This window comes from Hyposmocoma kahamanoa, unplaced genomic scaffold (assembly GCF_003589595.1).
Source record: "Hyposmocoma kahamanoa isolate Upper Pololo Valley unplaced genomic scaffold, ASM358959v1 220, whole genome shotgun sequence".
NCBI classification, from domain to species: Eukaryota; Metazoa; Arthropoda; class Insecta; order Lepidoptera; family Cosmopterigidae; genus Hyposmocoma; species Hyposmocoma kahamanoa.
Window position 1 is genome coordinate 6,335,204 of NW_020653740.1, and position 16,971 is coordinate 6,352,174.

The following is a 16,971-nucleotide window of genomic DNA, read 5'->3' on the forward strand; positions in this document are numbered from 1 at the left end:
GCCGCGTTTCGCGTTTCGTGCGAAAGTATAGTGATAAAATCAGTTACATGTTGATAATATGTGTAATTTTGTTAGATGAGAGTGGTTTATTAACACAAACTGATGGACGCCGTAACAATGTACTGTGCTAATGATAAAACTACACCCGGAGTATCGTCATCTCAGTCTTCGAAGAATGTCAAAGATGGTAAGTTTTGGCTGTCACAGTGCCTAATAATATTTTGTTCTTGCAATTTTTGGTTATGTTGCTTTCATCTAGTCGGCGATCACGTAATTCGATCTTTGTATCTTGCGTGAAAAGTTTCGAGATTGTCGTTTAGTGGAACTGTCTAAGACAAAAGTTTGAATTTACTTTTCAAGTGCTGTAAAAAAATACGATGCAACGGTAAATTTGAGCTGAACATACGTTGTTCCAGTTATTACTAAGATTCTAGTAGTCCACTATCAACAGTACTATACGCAGTAGTGGTTATAATGACTGTACCAAGTACATTCTTCATGGCTCATGTACTTTGAGGTCAGTTATCTCAAGAATGTAATCAATTTATTTTATTTGTTAGACATTCAGAGCCTTTTTCGCAATCTAATCAAATCTTATGAACTTTTGAGTATTTTAACATTCCATGTTGAAGTTAGAATAGTATTCTCATTTGTATAATTGCTTGAAACAGTTTTATCGTCTCAAGATTGTGTTCACTTTTGAAAATCCTGAAATTATTTAAAATAATATTATCTGCCAAGCAACAACTCTAATCTAGGGACAACTGGACATTGGTGATGATCGTCATGTTTTTTATATTATTTTTACACTATATTTATTATTCCTAAGTGGAAAACTCGAAACCAACGAAACCTTAAAAGGCCAATAAGCAAAAAGTGGAAGAAATATATCTAGGGAATTCCCTTAACACTCACACTAAAGATTTTCCTGTAGTATGAGTTGTATGTGTTCCTGGTAGAGCAGCTGCTCTACCAGGTAACACTTATCGGCTTCAAATATAATCACCCTTTGACATCAATGATGTCACAAAAACTAAAAGGTAAAATTTCAGACAATGGCATTAAAGTTTATGAAAATAAGTTTGAATTTGAAGATTTTGATTTGGATAGTGACTGTATTGGTTTGAACATGCCATGTAATTAATGTAGGTAACTGTGATCTTAAAAGAGGAATTTTAGGAACATGACAAGCAGAGGGCCGAGTCCCTAACTAGATCATGCCTGGTTCTTACTGGACTAGGCAAACTATATTGTAGATAACAATACTTTCTCTTTTTATTTTGATATGTAATAAGGTTGAGGTGTTTTAAAGTTAATAAAATTCAATTTTACTTCACTATGTTAATAAATTTATGAGCTCTTGACAGTGTCAAAAATATTTAAATAATTTTTTTTTACATTTAAATTTATTAATACTACATTAAGCTAAGTGCCATTGTTTCGCATACAATTATTATTTTAAAGTTCAATATTTAATTTAATTAATTAATTTTTTAATTTAATTAATTAATTTAATTTAATTTAATTATTCTTTATCTTTATTTGTTTTCCTTTTCATTGCTTATTGTTGTATTTACTGGTATATTTATGAAATATTTACTAATGGCATTAAACCATAGAAGTAAAGAAGTTTAATATTATAACTGTGGCTATGGAAGTTAAAGAAAAAGAAGTGTAGTAGAACAGGTAGGCTCTTACTGCTCAGCAAATTTTATCATAATAATTTTTCTAATTTAATAAATTTAAAACATAATATACACTACTGTACTTGACCAAGCCTGCATTTTTTTGTGGAGTTTGGTTTCAAGAATGTCTATGTACAGTTCAGAACAGTCAAGTCTGAGATTTTCATCGTTAGATAGTTTTTATCGTTAATGGCATAGCGGAATTTAAATCTTAAATGTCAAGATTGATAGATATAGAGAGTATACTATATTTAACGAGATTGATAGATATAGATAGTATAATATATGTAATCAGTGAAGAAAAATCTTACAAAGAATAATCTGTTTAGGTTGACATCTTGAAATTTTCATACAAGCTTATCATTTTAAATTGTTGTGGTTTAATTGTAATGGCATAAACCTGTTAATTTTTTAATTCTATTTTACAAGATGCTCTATATAACACCAGAGTGTTTTCAAAAATTACTTACTACTTGCTTGGTTTATTTAAATTTAATCATTTAATTAAAGCATACTTGCTTGCTACGAAATAGGCATTAAAACAGCAATGGTACCAGGTAAGTGGTAAACAGACATTTGGTAGCAGGTCAAGGTTGCCGTTTGATTCGTGCTTCGCGTGCTCCTGCCCGTCTTATCGATCGCACTTGCATAATATAGGTAACACATTTCCCGAAAATAGGGCTGACAACAACTTTCAAGACGAGGCACTGCGACATTGAACTCAATGACCCACAACTGCTTTACATAACCGCTAGGATTAGACAACACGAAAATGGAATAGGGGAGACGGGTATCGAGTTCTTTCAAATTTAAAGTTAGATATTTATAATAAAAGAAGCTAATATAATGTAGCAAAGGTTTTTTAATGCCTTCGGTTGAAGCGAAGCCAATGAAAAGGTCACACGAGCTAAGCATATCCATGGTAAAACTCGCTAAGTTCGTTTAAATAATATGGTATTCAAAGGCACGCACCAAACTTGCAAATGCATGGAGCATACGCATAGATTTTCATTTACAATCAATCTTGAAACATTGCGCCCACTGTGTATGTCTTGCACGCTTGACTGTAATTTTAGAATGATTTTCGAAACTGATGCATGCTTAAAAATTATTATTTGTACTTAAATGATTCACCTAAACTTACCGCACAGTTAGGCTGACTATAAATTACGCGTGCGTACGGTTAACTCTTTTAACATCTAAATTCATCGAACTTAGAAATATCTTGCTCCTTGATTTTCTCGTAATTGGAGTCTAGCAAAATGTTTCCAACTGTAAAATAAAGGATATCGCTATCGACTATCGACTTACGATCGTGATTGCCTTTGTTTGCAGTTGGTCATTGGCAAAAATGTTACAGAGCCATTTGTTGACCAAAGACTAACTAAGGTTGGCCTACGACTGCGGTGATTGATCGGTCGGTCGACAACCTAGAGTTACTGCATCTGTTTTACTTTTTGCACCTCGAAAAGTAATTTCAAATCCTGAAATTCTTACCCTATCACGTAGCAACCCTGACATCAAATATTCCGCCAAGGCGGCCCTTTAGCATACCATTAGCATGTATACGAAGCGCGCGATCGTCGTAGTCAACTCACGATAGATAATATATGACGTTTCCTCACAACTCCTTATCAGTAAAGCCTTAGTGCTTTCTTTCCATTTTGATAACACATTTTAATAAGTATCTAATGTTATTCTGCATTCTCTTCTCTGTACAGTGCATTGAATGGGTAACATTTTCATGATCATACCTTTGTGCGCTTACCATAATTGATATTTTGGAGAATGAATTTCTTTTGTTACGTAAAGAATTGTCCAATATTTGGTTTAAAATCTCTATACTCAAAAAGTCCTTTGTGAGAAAATAATGTTTGTTTTAAAAATACAAACCTAACTATATTCTATTTTTACGCCAAAGTGACTTCGCAAAAGGTTACATGGATTACGTAAAGTTTTTCTCAAGACTGCGAAGTTTCGTATTCCTTCCAATTTTATGTCATAAGTGGCTCTACAGTTTCTTATATACAATATACTTGTTTCAAAATTAATGCGTCGCAAACTTTGTCCCAGTTGGATTCAGTTCCTAGGTTACTGGCCCGTATAGTTAGTTGCTCCATAAATGTCAAAGGTCAATCTGTGAGAATGATAGCAGTTGGAACGCTTATAGATAAAAGACGATATGAAATTCATTTCACGTTCTATATTCCATGCAGGTTTAGGCTACAAGAAGTTCATTTCTTACTAGCTCTAATAAATCTACACTTCAATTCGTCGTTCTATAGGTAAAAGTATAGACACTGTGCACAGTGTTTTATGAGAGACAACTTTGTGACAGCCTTTTTGTTATTCCAGATTTTAGAACACCGACCGGTGTCCCAGATATGTGTATTTTCATAGAAAATGTTAGTATGAAAATTGAGTGATTTTCGTCTGGAGAAACGTAGTTTATAAATTGTTGAAATTTACTAGACCGACTTCGTTATTAGATAAAACTATAAATGACCCACTTTTTAGCGGAATTACCAACCTACAACATATTTGTAGGTTCATTACGATATTACTTGAGTCTATTTTTTCCGTTTTTATTTATTTACTACAATAATCCGCCGCATTAGTTCGAAGGTTTTGCACCAGCGATTGCTTTAGCTTTCTTCTATGCACTCCAAAATCATCACGAGTTTATCCATATTTATACTTAGATAAGTATAAATAAGGCTGACATAAACGCCCAAACGTTTCAGGCCTCTTAAAAATAGATTTAAAAAAATAAGTGTAGATAGAAAATTCATTTATCCGAGTTTTTCGACGTACGAGTTGTCACTCAATGAAAATGTCTTTAACAACCGTTACAAAAAAGTTTAAGGTCGCCGTGATCCCATATTTTTTTGTGACCGCGGTGCCAGAATGGGGTAGATGATCGCCGTGACCTAGGTTGTTTCTTCGACATGACATTCGTTGTTGATATGACGTGTTGTCGTTGGACAACTGCTACGGAGATTCGTATCAAAGCGACCGCTAGTTAGGAAGGCGTAGTTGCAGCAGAACCTTTGAAAGCGGAGTTCTTCTACCTTTATATCAGTGGGTTTTTTTTAGGTTTGAGACAGAGGGTATGTGGGTAGATAATTTGTGCATTTGTGAAGATTCCTACGCCTACGTACTGAAACCCAAACCTCCCAATGTAATTCGTTTTGTCAAACGCATTTAAATGAATAAGTTTAAGACATCTTATGATAAATATTTAATGTCGTAAGATAAATAAAGTAAAGTACGTGAAAATTGTCGTTAGTAAAGCCGGAGCAAACCCAAAAGCACTTAACAAAAACTTCTTTCCCCGTTAAAAAGGTGTCTTGGCAACACTTAGCATATAAGTGACTACATATTTATAGTTTATATAGTTATTGTTTTGCACTGTTAAATTCAATGCCAAATGTAGTCAATTAAGCAAATTATGCAGTTTTAATTGTTAATTGCAACTACTAATTATAATAACACGAATGCACACGTCTGTGCACTAACATCTACGTTCTTTACGTAAGTCGGAGTACAGTTTTCGTCGCCTCCAAATGCATCGAACGCGTTAGCGTTAAAATCGTAATTACAGCAACAGAATTCGGGAGTGTATTTTTCCGTCATAAATGCAGAACAATTCGTTTTCAAAACCACGACACGGCGTAAACGCCCGTGCACACGGCACGAATTTCTGAAAATGAGATTCGTGTCTTGTGTACACAGGGTAAAACGTTTCAAAGCGCATTATAAGGGCTTTTGCAAGTGTATGTTCGAAATTTCACCTTCGAACATTGTTTTTAGTCAATGCCTTCGAAAGAATTAACTAACACAAATTTTGTAGTTATCACTTGACGTTTGGCTTGCGAGAGAATGCGTCTACGCGTAAATTTGTTATTTTTATAATATAAGATTTGGTATGAATTTACTTTAATTTTTAAACACTCCATACTTGAAGTATTACAAAAATCATTAAATAATTTGAAACCCACAAAAAAACCATTTAAGGTTTAATTCCTTCTATACAATAGAAAAGCAAGCCACTAACTCCAATAAGAATAGGTCAAGTTGAGTGAATTAATGACTTATAAACGAACCAAGAGTAATTAGCTTCAATACCAAATATCCGTAATTTTGAGTTGCATACCTACCTTTTTGCACCTTTCAGTAATGTTATTGTCGCCTACTGGGTTTTAGTGGGTTTATTAAATTCCCCATATCCATAAACATAAACACAAAAATATTTATAGATATTTATAGTCAAGTTTTTTATTTGAAGGCTAACTCACAACACTCACTGTTTTAAGAAATTAACCAGCATTTCAAACTATGTATGTCCCGTTTCTTTTGAATTACAATGCAATCACAAATTTTAAGACAACAACTCCGTAATCGTAATAATTACATACGCGGGCATCAGATTCCAACAATGTCCGGTTGTCAAGCATTTTAGGATCCTGTCTCTTTTATTCTCGCGAGTAAAAATGAAATATAAATATGTATGTTCTTTCATAAAAATTATTACCCAAATAAATTGAGTAGAACTCACGGCACAGATCAAAGCACAGATGAAATCATATTTCTTATTTAGTTGTATTAATATCATAGCTGGCAATTTACAGGAATTAACTTTGAGTTTTTTTCCTGTAAGTTGGCGATTATCGCCAAAGTCATCGGTGTTTAAAAATAAACTGTATCTGAGTGGAAAAAAGATTTAAATTTACGTGAACGCTATTCGATGATAACCCGATAATCTTCGGGTTGTGGGCCGCCATTATTAAGTCGTATTCCACTATGTTTTTTGCAAATGTGTGCGTGTATTTTGATGTGAGCGAATTGATTTCATGAATGAAATAAATGCCGGGACGATGGCGGCTTTTTCGTGCTGTCATTGGTTAAGATCCACCGGGAAGGGTCGTATTATACGTATTGTACGTCGTATTATCATAGAATTAACGATGCGTTTATTAATGAATTATTTAAAATGTACGATTTTTAAGTGGTGGGATATGCACGCTGTCTTTTGAAATATATGTGGAAAATTCGAGGCATGCCAGTGAGAATCGAGTAATATTAATTTTCCCTCAAGTGCGTTTTGTAGCTGCGTTTGCATCAAGATTTTAATTATTTATTCTCATACTATGCCAACAACATATCACAGAAAATCCCAGTGCAGGTAGTCGCAAGTGAATCTCAATTTTGTCCAATATTTATAATTCCAGCACAGAGCGAGTCATTCTGATTGGTGTACGACCTGGGTATCTTTTGTACTTACACATAAACTACATAGTTGATAGATCTTATTGTAACCTGGGCTTCGGAATGCGAACACGTCAGTCATATCGATGTAATTTCAGCTTATAGGTCATTTATTTTGCACATGTACTTAATATCTATTATTTATTCTTTTGGAGTACATTAGAGGCAATTCTCGTTTTGTTGCTTCCGTATGCAATTACGCAATGAATGCTTGCAGACAAAAATCAAAACACCTGAATTATTAGTGTAAACATTCTACCATTACTTACTTGACAAATTTCGTGGAAATAGTCACCTCACTTTTAAAGAACGTCGTATAATTTGTTAGATGCAGGCCTTCTGTATGCCATTGTGCGTGGGTGTTTGAATTGCCAAAGAGTTGCTTTAGCTTGTGTCGATAATGGTACCTTTACGTCACATCAAATACACGGCACTATTTTCATATCCGCTTTCCACTCCACAAATTACGATAAAAATTCAATTTTCACACGCTTCTTCGTACTATTACGTGCTTGCATTGATCCTTTCATAGGATTTAAGCAGATCTTCATTAGCTGCGATAAAACAGTTATATTATTGTAATGGTAATTTAGAAATTACATTTTTACAAACACAACAAAATAAATAATATTATTATTACGCTTTTGTTTGTCTACATAGTGCTCAAAGTTTCCAGTTAATATGGTGGCAGTTTTCATGACTTGAACTGTTACGGCGATTATTAGTACCGACAACATCGACTACATTTACTTTGTTTATATACAGAAGTATTTATTCAGTAATTTAATTGTTGTACCAAGCTATTTTTAGAAAATCGGGTGACATTTCGGTTACATCGTCACCCAACAGGCATTTTATATTAAAAAAATTAAGTGGTTTTCAGTCGTACGCATCTTGCTTAGAGTTATTTATGTGTATTATGTATGTTCGTATTCATGTATGTTTTATACATTTATTGGGAAGGCCAAAAAGTCTGTACGATATCAAAGTATAAACGAAAAACATTTGTATAAATATCAAACTTAACCAGTTATGTGTTGTCCATGTTGATCTTTTGCTATCTTTTGAGGTAATTTTAGAATTGTCTTTTTATAAAAATTCCTGTTTTTTATAAAATACATCATTGAGTGTCGTTTGATTGATGGTTTCGTTATCAAAGACGTGTCCATTTAAAAATTGTAAAGACCGAAACAACTGAAAATTTGAAGGGGCTATGTCGGATGAATACGGTAGATGACACAACTCAAGTTAAATAATTTTTGAAGGCTACGTGAAGATGTGTGTGGTTTATCATGATGATATCAATGATTATAAAGATCGAACACTATGAAAAAAATTCTTCGATCCGGCTGAATCCCAACCAGCGCCTTCCAGCAAACCGTGCTAGACGCTATGCCAACTAAACCACGGAATGTACCAGCGGACCACGATTTTTCTATGTGCTTATTGCAGAACTTTTATTTTAACGACTTTTTGCCGTAGCGCCATCTGTTCTTTTTTTTGTTTAAAGTTAGCTGTTAGTTGGGTCCTATTAGCTAATAGGACCCAACGAACCTATTGTTTATTAAATTTTTTTTTTGTCTCTTCTAGTTTTTTTAACGTCTAATATTGGTTCTATTCGTTTAGACAGTATTTATTTAGTGGATATTTGTAATTGGCCTAGTGAACAATTATTAAAACAAATGTAATGATTATTGCTATCCCTAATTAAAAAATCGTACGCGGCAAACAAAAAATTTGGCTGCCTAATTGTATGCTATTGTTGCGACATTGACACGAATTAAGTGCTAGTATTCACCAGCCTCTGTTAAAATAATGTTTTTAGAACAAAGGCAGCTATCGAACTTTATGGATACCTATTAGACAACAAAGAATGGTACTTGTAGACATTGCTTACGCAAGTTGCCATATCTGTCGGCTATGGGCGACCTTATAAGCAGTCTGTGGTTGTTTTATTTGTGTTGTGTCTATCAATATGTTAAGCATATTGTTATAACATACTTATATGTATCTTACTATTAACTGCCTTCTTGGCCGAACGGTTACCATCCTGGACTGCCACGCAAAGGGTCCGGGTCCGATTCCTGGGCCGGGAGAAATTAAATATGACCTACATTTATTTATTTCGTGAGTTTTTGGGTGTAATATGTGGTTGTCTATGTGTGTGTCCATGGCACCAGCGATACAGGGTTTCCCTAATGCGGGGCTATATTATGTAGGTGCGTGCGTTATTATTATCATTAATATTATATTATTAAAAAATTACAAGCGACGTTGCACTATGTGTTGTAATAAAATATTTTTACAAAACGACTGCTTCAATTCAAGACTAACGAGAGAAAACTATTAGTTGTAACAAATACTTGTTTATTATAGGTTTTTAGTAGCAGTAGAGCTCCTCGTGAAAGAGTTCGTCCAGGTAAGTACTGCCACCTTATCTATTTTTGCCGCCAAGCAGTAATGTCAGCATTACTGTGTTCCGGTTTTAAAGGGTAAGGGTGCTGGTGAAATTACAGGCACATGGTACTTGTCAACTTATGTCTCAGGGTGACGGACGCAGTGGCAGTGTCCGTCAGATCTTTACGATTAAAGCTCTGCGTAGCACTGCAACTGTTATGGACAGGCGTGTAGCTTACCATCAGGCGCACAACTCGTTCATCCCGTCATTTGATATTACATTAAAAAAAAAGGTTTGAAATTTCCTTAAGGACCAATTAACGGATCCGTTTTATTACCTTCGTTAAGTAAATTACTTTCATCAGAAGGCTTCAAGTTACCTATAATTTATCCATGTTTCACCCAGCAACCTAGTTTTACTACGATATAAATTACTTCGTTTCCTTGAATACTTACAATTTTACGTTAGCAAGGCCTGGAGCAGTACACAAAGTTAGTTAAGTCAAGAAAATAATTGAAAATCACTACTCCGAATTCACAGATTATTGTGGCTACGTAAAGTTGAATAAAACATTATTAGGGCAAAGAGGGATGGCGCGAAAGCCCCTCCAATTTAACATAAGCCGATCCATAGAGACTTCCGCTGTTAAAGCGCTAACTTTTCTAAAAGATCCATTTTACCGGATTACTACGCGAATGTTTTAATAATAAAACTAAACGTGTGCCACAATGTCGAACTACCCGTAAAGGCGTAGAGGTTCTCTTTATTAACTCGTAATCTCTTACACTTCCTTTCATTGCTCATTAGCAAGCATTGAAATGAAAAAGCATTATCCAATTTCTCGCTACACGAAGGCTGTTTTCGCTGAAAGCGCCGCTTTCATTCATACCGGTCGGATAAGGCTTTCATGGTACTCAGAAAATAACAAGACGCTGTTTATTAACGTGCCTCTATTTTTCATTTATTCATTAATAACAGTACCTACGGTATTCATGGAGGGTTTCATTATTAATAATAGAGCTGAGCTGAAATATTTAATTCTAGGTAAACTGTGTTTATAATGTGCTTATTTTCGATTGATAACGTTTAATCAGGGTAGTTTATTTTTGTCACATATGTATGCTGTAACGATTATACTTATGCCACGGGTACGAGACGGGAGAGGTGTATGAAAGGCCGCGTAGCTGGGCGCCGGGTGCCGGGCGGCAGGCTCTGGGCGCCGCGGTCGCGTCTGCTGCCTGACACAGTTCCAGGCGCCGGCGCGGCGAGTCGGCTCCTGCACCTTAGCCAGACTACACGCGGCCGCGTCCCCGAGCGCTCCCGCCCGTACGACCTGTCGCATCTACGAACTTCCGATTACTACATCTTCGGAATTTCTGACGTCACATTTCTGCAGATACGAATTCGTTCTTATTGTTGCTTCTATCACAATAGTTGTGCGTAACTCCGCTTCTGACGGCAGGAAGTTATTGAAACGATTGTAAACAGTTTCCATTCGCGAAACGAGGTGACGAAACTTCTGTTTGGACATTATTTTGGGACTGAAACTGAAACCCTTGTTTGAGGGAGTGTTGTGTAATTGGAAAGGACAGTGTAGCTAAGTTAGTTAAGTGATTCTAGTTCCAGCGTCTTTTATTAGTTTGCGAAGAACAGGTTGGTAGCTGAGTAGCACTTAAAGTAGCGTTAAAGGCTCGAACAAAGCGAGTAGGACTAGTTTCATTGGAGAAGCATACAAAAGCCGGCAAGCTGTATTCCTTCGAGAGTTTCAAGGTTTACGAGTACGATGAAGATCGAACGTACAATGGCCACGACGATGACTTTGGAACTTCCAAAAGAAGTAAGTTACTTAAATTAATAAAATAGTAATGAAAAATGGTTTCCTTCCGTTCATGTAATATCATTGTCACATATTTTTGTTTAAAGTTGTCTAAATATGTTCCAGCAAATACATCGCAACTTTGAAATCACACGAATAACAATGAGAGATCTAAAATTAAAATAGCAAATTACCACTTGAAAGGCCGTCAGTTGTCTATTGTGACAGAAAATAAGACTACATTTGCATCATGCTTCATTTACTTTACAGATGTGAAAAGATTTGTCGTGCACTTGGTAGATTCGTCTCATGAAAGTTTAATGAAATCGGACTACAATCGATACTTGGACGACACGTGACATCGTGATGTCCCATATGGATTGTTTCCATGACATACATAGGTATTCTATTGACTATAAGGTAGCAGTTAGAACTGTATCATTTTATTTGTAGGAATACAGTAGCAATAGAGCTCCTTGTGAAAGAGTTTGTCTAGGGAAAAACTGCCACCTTACCTATTTCTGCCGGCAAGCAGGTGAAATTACAGGCACATAGGATTCGTCAACTTATGCCTCATGGTGACGAGGGCAGTGGCAGTACTCCTCAGATCTTTGCTATTTGAAGCTCTGTGCAGCACTGCCACTGTTATGGACAAGCTTGTCGCTTACCAGGCGCACGGTTTGTTCATCAGTGTATCATAAAAAAAAATTAAGTAAAAATCTAAATTTTGGGTTGTCCTTTTTAATGTATTTAAATCCATTATTGGAAATATAGAAAACCTTATAACTTGGGCCTTTCCAAGGCGAGAGTGAATAGGCATTATTTAGGTTTGCATGCTCCATCGTCGATCTCATCGTCATTCCACTAATTCCTACCAGCTGTCGTCGTAAAAACATGGTTATTTATCTCCTGCTAAGGGTGCCTTCAAATTACACGCTGATAGAAGCAATGCCGTGGCGCGTTTGTGGTGTGGCGCGTTCATATTGACTGTTACATGTTTCTTCATTATTTTATCGTGACTCCTTCAATAAAAAAATACCCACTAGCTACAATTATCTATCAAAAAGATATTACTGTGAATATTATAATTAGATATTTTTGTCGAAACTGTACTGTACAAGTCAAGAGATTTTATTGATAGGGAGGGATAAGTGGAAATGAATGAAAATTAAATTTCACTTATCCCAACCAGTGATGGTGTGGTGGGGAAGTGACAAAAAAAACCACGTGTCCCCAACAGAGGGGACAGCTGGTAGGGACTAGTGGAATAGACCATCGTCACTTACCATCACGTGAGATAGAGGTCAAATGCGCAATGTTATAAAAAAAAATTACTACACTCAGTCATGACATAAGATTTACGTGATAACTTAACGTAACTTCATTTTCCACATTTCATTGCCTAAACGTTACATTTATTGCTTTTACAATAAAGTTGCAAACCGTAAATATAGTTTTACTACTAAATGTATTTGTGTTTCAATTGATAGTGTTAAAATTGTAATCTCTATGTAGTTTAATATTACACAACATTGACCTCGCATGTGGCGTGCTATAAACAATATAATATATGAGCTAATTTTGAAATATTACATCGAGGACATTTTATACTTCTTAAATAGAATTTATTTCTTTTAAGGAATATCGGAATATGTTGTGTTTTGCAACACTTCTTTAAATTGTAGAAGTTCAAGGTACGGCGATACTTTTATATAAAATAGGTAAATACAGATAGCGGTATAATCAATGTATTTACCTACAATAAATAGTAATGTTTTAATATTGAAATCCGTACCGCAGGTACAGTCTTTTGAACAACTCAGCTTGTCTGACACGACTTTAATGTGTTTGTTATAAAACCTAAGAAAACAAATAAGCAACGTTATACAACCAGTGTCGATATCATATAGGAATAAAACGTACATTCTAATACATGCCACACAAACCATTCTCATATTTCCAACACTTGAAACATGTGACAATTACGAGCGTGACCCAAGTACAAAGCAATGATACTTGATGTCTCACGTGACGAGCTAATACAGGGCTATTATGAGATAATTTCACCATCAGAAGACTGACGTTATGTGCCTCTTACCTTCCTGGAGTAAAACGTAACTCTTGAAGTTGTATTTTATTACTCAATCACTCTACAGAAGCGACAGATACTGGTGATGGAGATCATTCAAAAGAACGGTAATAACGACGAAACTTAATCATCACAATCATCAAACGATCGCTTGATATAGAACAAATTTTAAGAATATAACTTAATATACTCTAAACTACACCGTTTAATTTATCCGCTTCCCATTAATATGATTACAGCATAAAAAAGTAATTGAGTTCGTAAGTACTGGATGCAATATTCTACGTTTATACAAACTCCTTTCAATGCATTCTTATAAGTAACCAGTCAAGTAAGCTTGCGGAATGAGCAACACTTCGTCATAGCGAGATAAGAGTAGGTGAACTGGTGAGCGGGCGTTGGCTTGCTGTCTGCGGCCCATGCACAGTCCGGCCTGGCGCTTCGAACAAGCACCACGGCGCACGCGCATCATTTTTCTAGGTCGCTCTCATGTGATACTTCACTTTTCTCTCGCTTATTACGGAAAGTGTGTTCAGTGGCTTCACCATTCTAATATCTAACGGTTCTAACCACTTGTGTATCTCATGTTTGTTTTATCGCGTATTTTTTGTGATTTTTGTAGTGCCAAAAACTGAATAAAATAGCGGTTTATCTATGTGGGCGACGTGATAAGTGACGAGTGTTGTATTAGTTGCATTGTTTTGTTTCCTTTTTGCTACATTTTCACGGATATTGTCAGCTGACAGTTCTTGGAAGTAACGTCTCACAATTTGTTTTGGTGAATGAGTCAGCTAACAGGCGTCGGAATTGTTAACTTTGTCAACGTGTTGCCTACAATCTCTGAAGGTAATTTGACACTTATTGTACCAATAAGATCACAATATTTTTTCCTATTGTCATAATTAAATTAAGCGTTTGTTTTGATTCGGGTCTTTTCCTTTTCAATAATTTCGCGTACTGTTCGTACAAAATTTTCGGTCTCCATTGTTTCGAAACAATTATCGTACCGTATGATTTAAAGTACGGTATGCCGAGGCTACAAGTTTACTAACGTGTTAACCCTGCACTTGCAGTGATTCAAAACACTCAATGTATTTTTGTCTTGTTACATTTATTACATGTTCGGGTTTGGTGCACCGTTGCTCCACCTATAACTTCTATTAGTACTATTGTTTATACTGGCGCTATTGTAGATATCAAACCTATTGAATCATTGTTTAAACTTGATGCATTTCAACAATAAGCATTACGTGGAGTTGCCACTCATAAACTTGGTGTATCAACGTGTTTATCATGGACTAATGTCATTAAAATAGAAGTCGTTTGGTAATTAAAAACAAACAGAATTCGTACGATTAGTGCTCAGTCAACTTCTAAACTTCAAATCTCGATACTTGTGTTAGTCAAAAATGGAATTATTATAAAGCGTAACCAACTGTTCGTAGCGGTCACCAAGTCCAATATCCTTACCACATGTGTAAGTATTTGTACTTAGTACCCTTTTTTTAGCATGAACGACATCCTAATGATAATTTTTTCCATTGTTTTTATCCACATTTTTCACCGTTATTAGTATGGGCAATTTATAAATCTAATGGTGCTACTTATTCATCACCGCGCTTGGGAAAGTTTTCTTTCCTTTTTTTGCAAGTAACGCTTATTTCATTTTTTGAACTGATGTCCAGAAATTTATAACTTACACGTTAAGTGTTTGCTACCTATTACATATCTTTATATTTATTAATTTTCAAAATAATTATTATCACTTAAAGAATCAGTACGTGTTTCTTTAGTTTATTTACTAATTAATGTATATAAATACTTTTATAACATATAAAATATATGTAGTTTTATTCCGACATCCTCTAAAGCCTCATCCTACACATTAAAAAAAATGTTCGAGCACCAAACAGACCCTAAAAAGCTCGCGACCTTGGCGCCATCCGCCAGCTCAGATATTCGTCGCAGGCGCAGGTGTGACTGGCGTCTTAGGTCGACGACCTAAACCGCCAGTCGACTAATTCCTTATTATTAACTCAATCAGGATATGCACGGTATATTTACCATTTCAGTAACTCTCCTGCGTTTTATAGAAATTTTGTAAAACATAAATTCCTGGTTATCTGTTTTGTTGAGCCGTGAATGTTGCGTTATATAAACTGCCTCCATGGCTGAACGGTTATCATGCCGGATTGCCACGCAGAGGTCCCAGGTTCGATTCCCGGGCCGGGAGAAATAGTTGTATGGCCTACAATTATTTCTCTCGTGAGTTTGGGTGTAATTTGTGGTTGTCTATGTGTGTGTCCATAGCAACCGCGACACAGGGTTTCCCTAGTGCGGGGCTATGTTGAATGTGTGCGTTATTTAAAAAAAATGTTATTAAAAATATAGTGTTAGTAAACAAAACCTTTATCCGAACTCAATTATTCAGATTGAGGCATGTTAATTGCATTTTGCAGTCTGAGCTGTTATTCCCAAGTCACTTCTCGTCTGCTTCTAGTTTTTATCGACCTTAATTATAGCGAACGGCTAATAACCTGGCCAATTGCTAATAGTTAACTCCCTCCGAGGCTTCATTTGTGACAGTAAACGTACATTTATCCGTAAAAGCCTTCCACTGCTCGGAAATGGTACCTATGTAAATTTCTCAAACCACCCTAATCACGCATACATTTGAATTTGTTATCATCCACAATGGGGATAGCATTTTTTTGTAGTTCGCAGGAATTATTAAGTAATACTTAAATTTAGACATATTCGTGTTTCCGTGAAATAAGCCATGACAATATTAGCTTTATCCATGCTATAGACAAAGATAGCAATTTTATTCATTAAACGTCAGCGACATTGAAGTGTCAGCGTACAAAAGCGCACCTCCAATTACTGGACCTTGGCAAATAACCGTAGATCATGCTTGTGATGGCTGACGCATCATTTCAAACATGTTTTATCTAGGAAGTTGTTAGTGCAATTATAGGCAATTTCCATTTCTGCTTAAATTTTTATGTAGTCTTTAACAGTTAGATCATTTACTGTGCTCTTGAGTTTATTAAGTTTAGTTGTACTATTATATGCACTGTATTCGTTGTAATGAATAAGAATTCTTCAATGGTTATTATTCATACCCGTAGAAAAAGTCGGCTACAAAAGCTATCTTGTTTCTATTTTATACCTGCTTATACATTATTCAATAGTGCTCGTAATCTTCAAACTTCATTCCAACTGGAAAACATCTGTCTTCTCCTTCGCCGACATCTCATATTGATTTTGCGACTATACAAAATGGTCTGTATTGCAACAGCTATTGAAAGTTTCCAACTTCATTCCATTACGTTCAGTCCGGTCCAATTCGACCGCAGATTTACGTGGCTTAAAGTTAGGTTGAGTGGTGAGCTCTATTTTATTTTGTTAGAAACACATGAAAACTATTGCACACTCGTTGTAATACAACTGACCAGTTTCCAAAATATGCAGCTGCTGATTTCTCGTGAAATGTATGTTATTGCTGGTAGATGTGAGTAATGAGTTCCGGATGAATACTTTAGCCGGATCGTTAACGGTATGTGCTATCAGCACTATTCTCTCAATGAAATTCACACAGTTATTCTCCATGTGAAAGATGCTTATTTTTTTTGCGAAATGGGACATAATGTATATTTTTTTCACATATGCATTAAACGCTTAAGTTTAAAAAGTTTCGGGTAAGCTTAATATA

The 16,971-nt window shown here is 35.5% G+C and overlaps 1 protein-coding gene across 3 annotated transcripts in view; it reads left to right on the plus strand.

Moving 5' to 3' along the window:
• LOC113228082 (cyclin-dependent kinase 14) overlaps positions 1-16,971 on the plus strand; it is a 99,657-nt gene continuing 82,686 nt past the window's right edge. Inside the window, exon 1 of one of the 3 annotated variants that reach the window (XM_026461224.1) lies at positions 1-187. In XM_026461224.1, the coding sequence (XP_026317009.1) occupies positions 103-187 (85 nt within the window). In that variant the 5' untranslated portion in view covers positions 1-102. Of the gene's footprint in view, positions 188-10,662; positions 11,189-13,685; positions 14,103-16,971 lie in introns of those variants that run through there. The other 2 variants (XM_026461226.1, XM_026461225.1) reach the window with 2 other exon arrangements.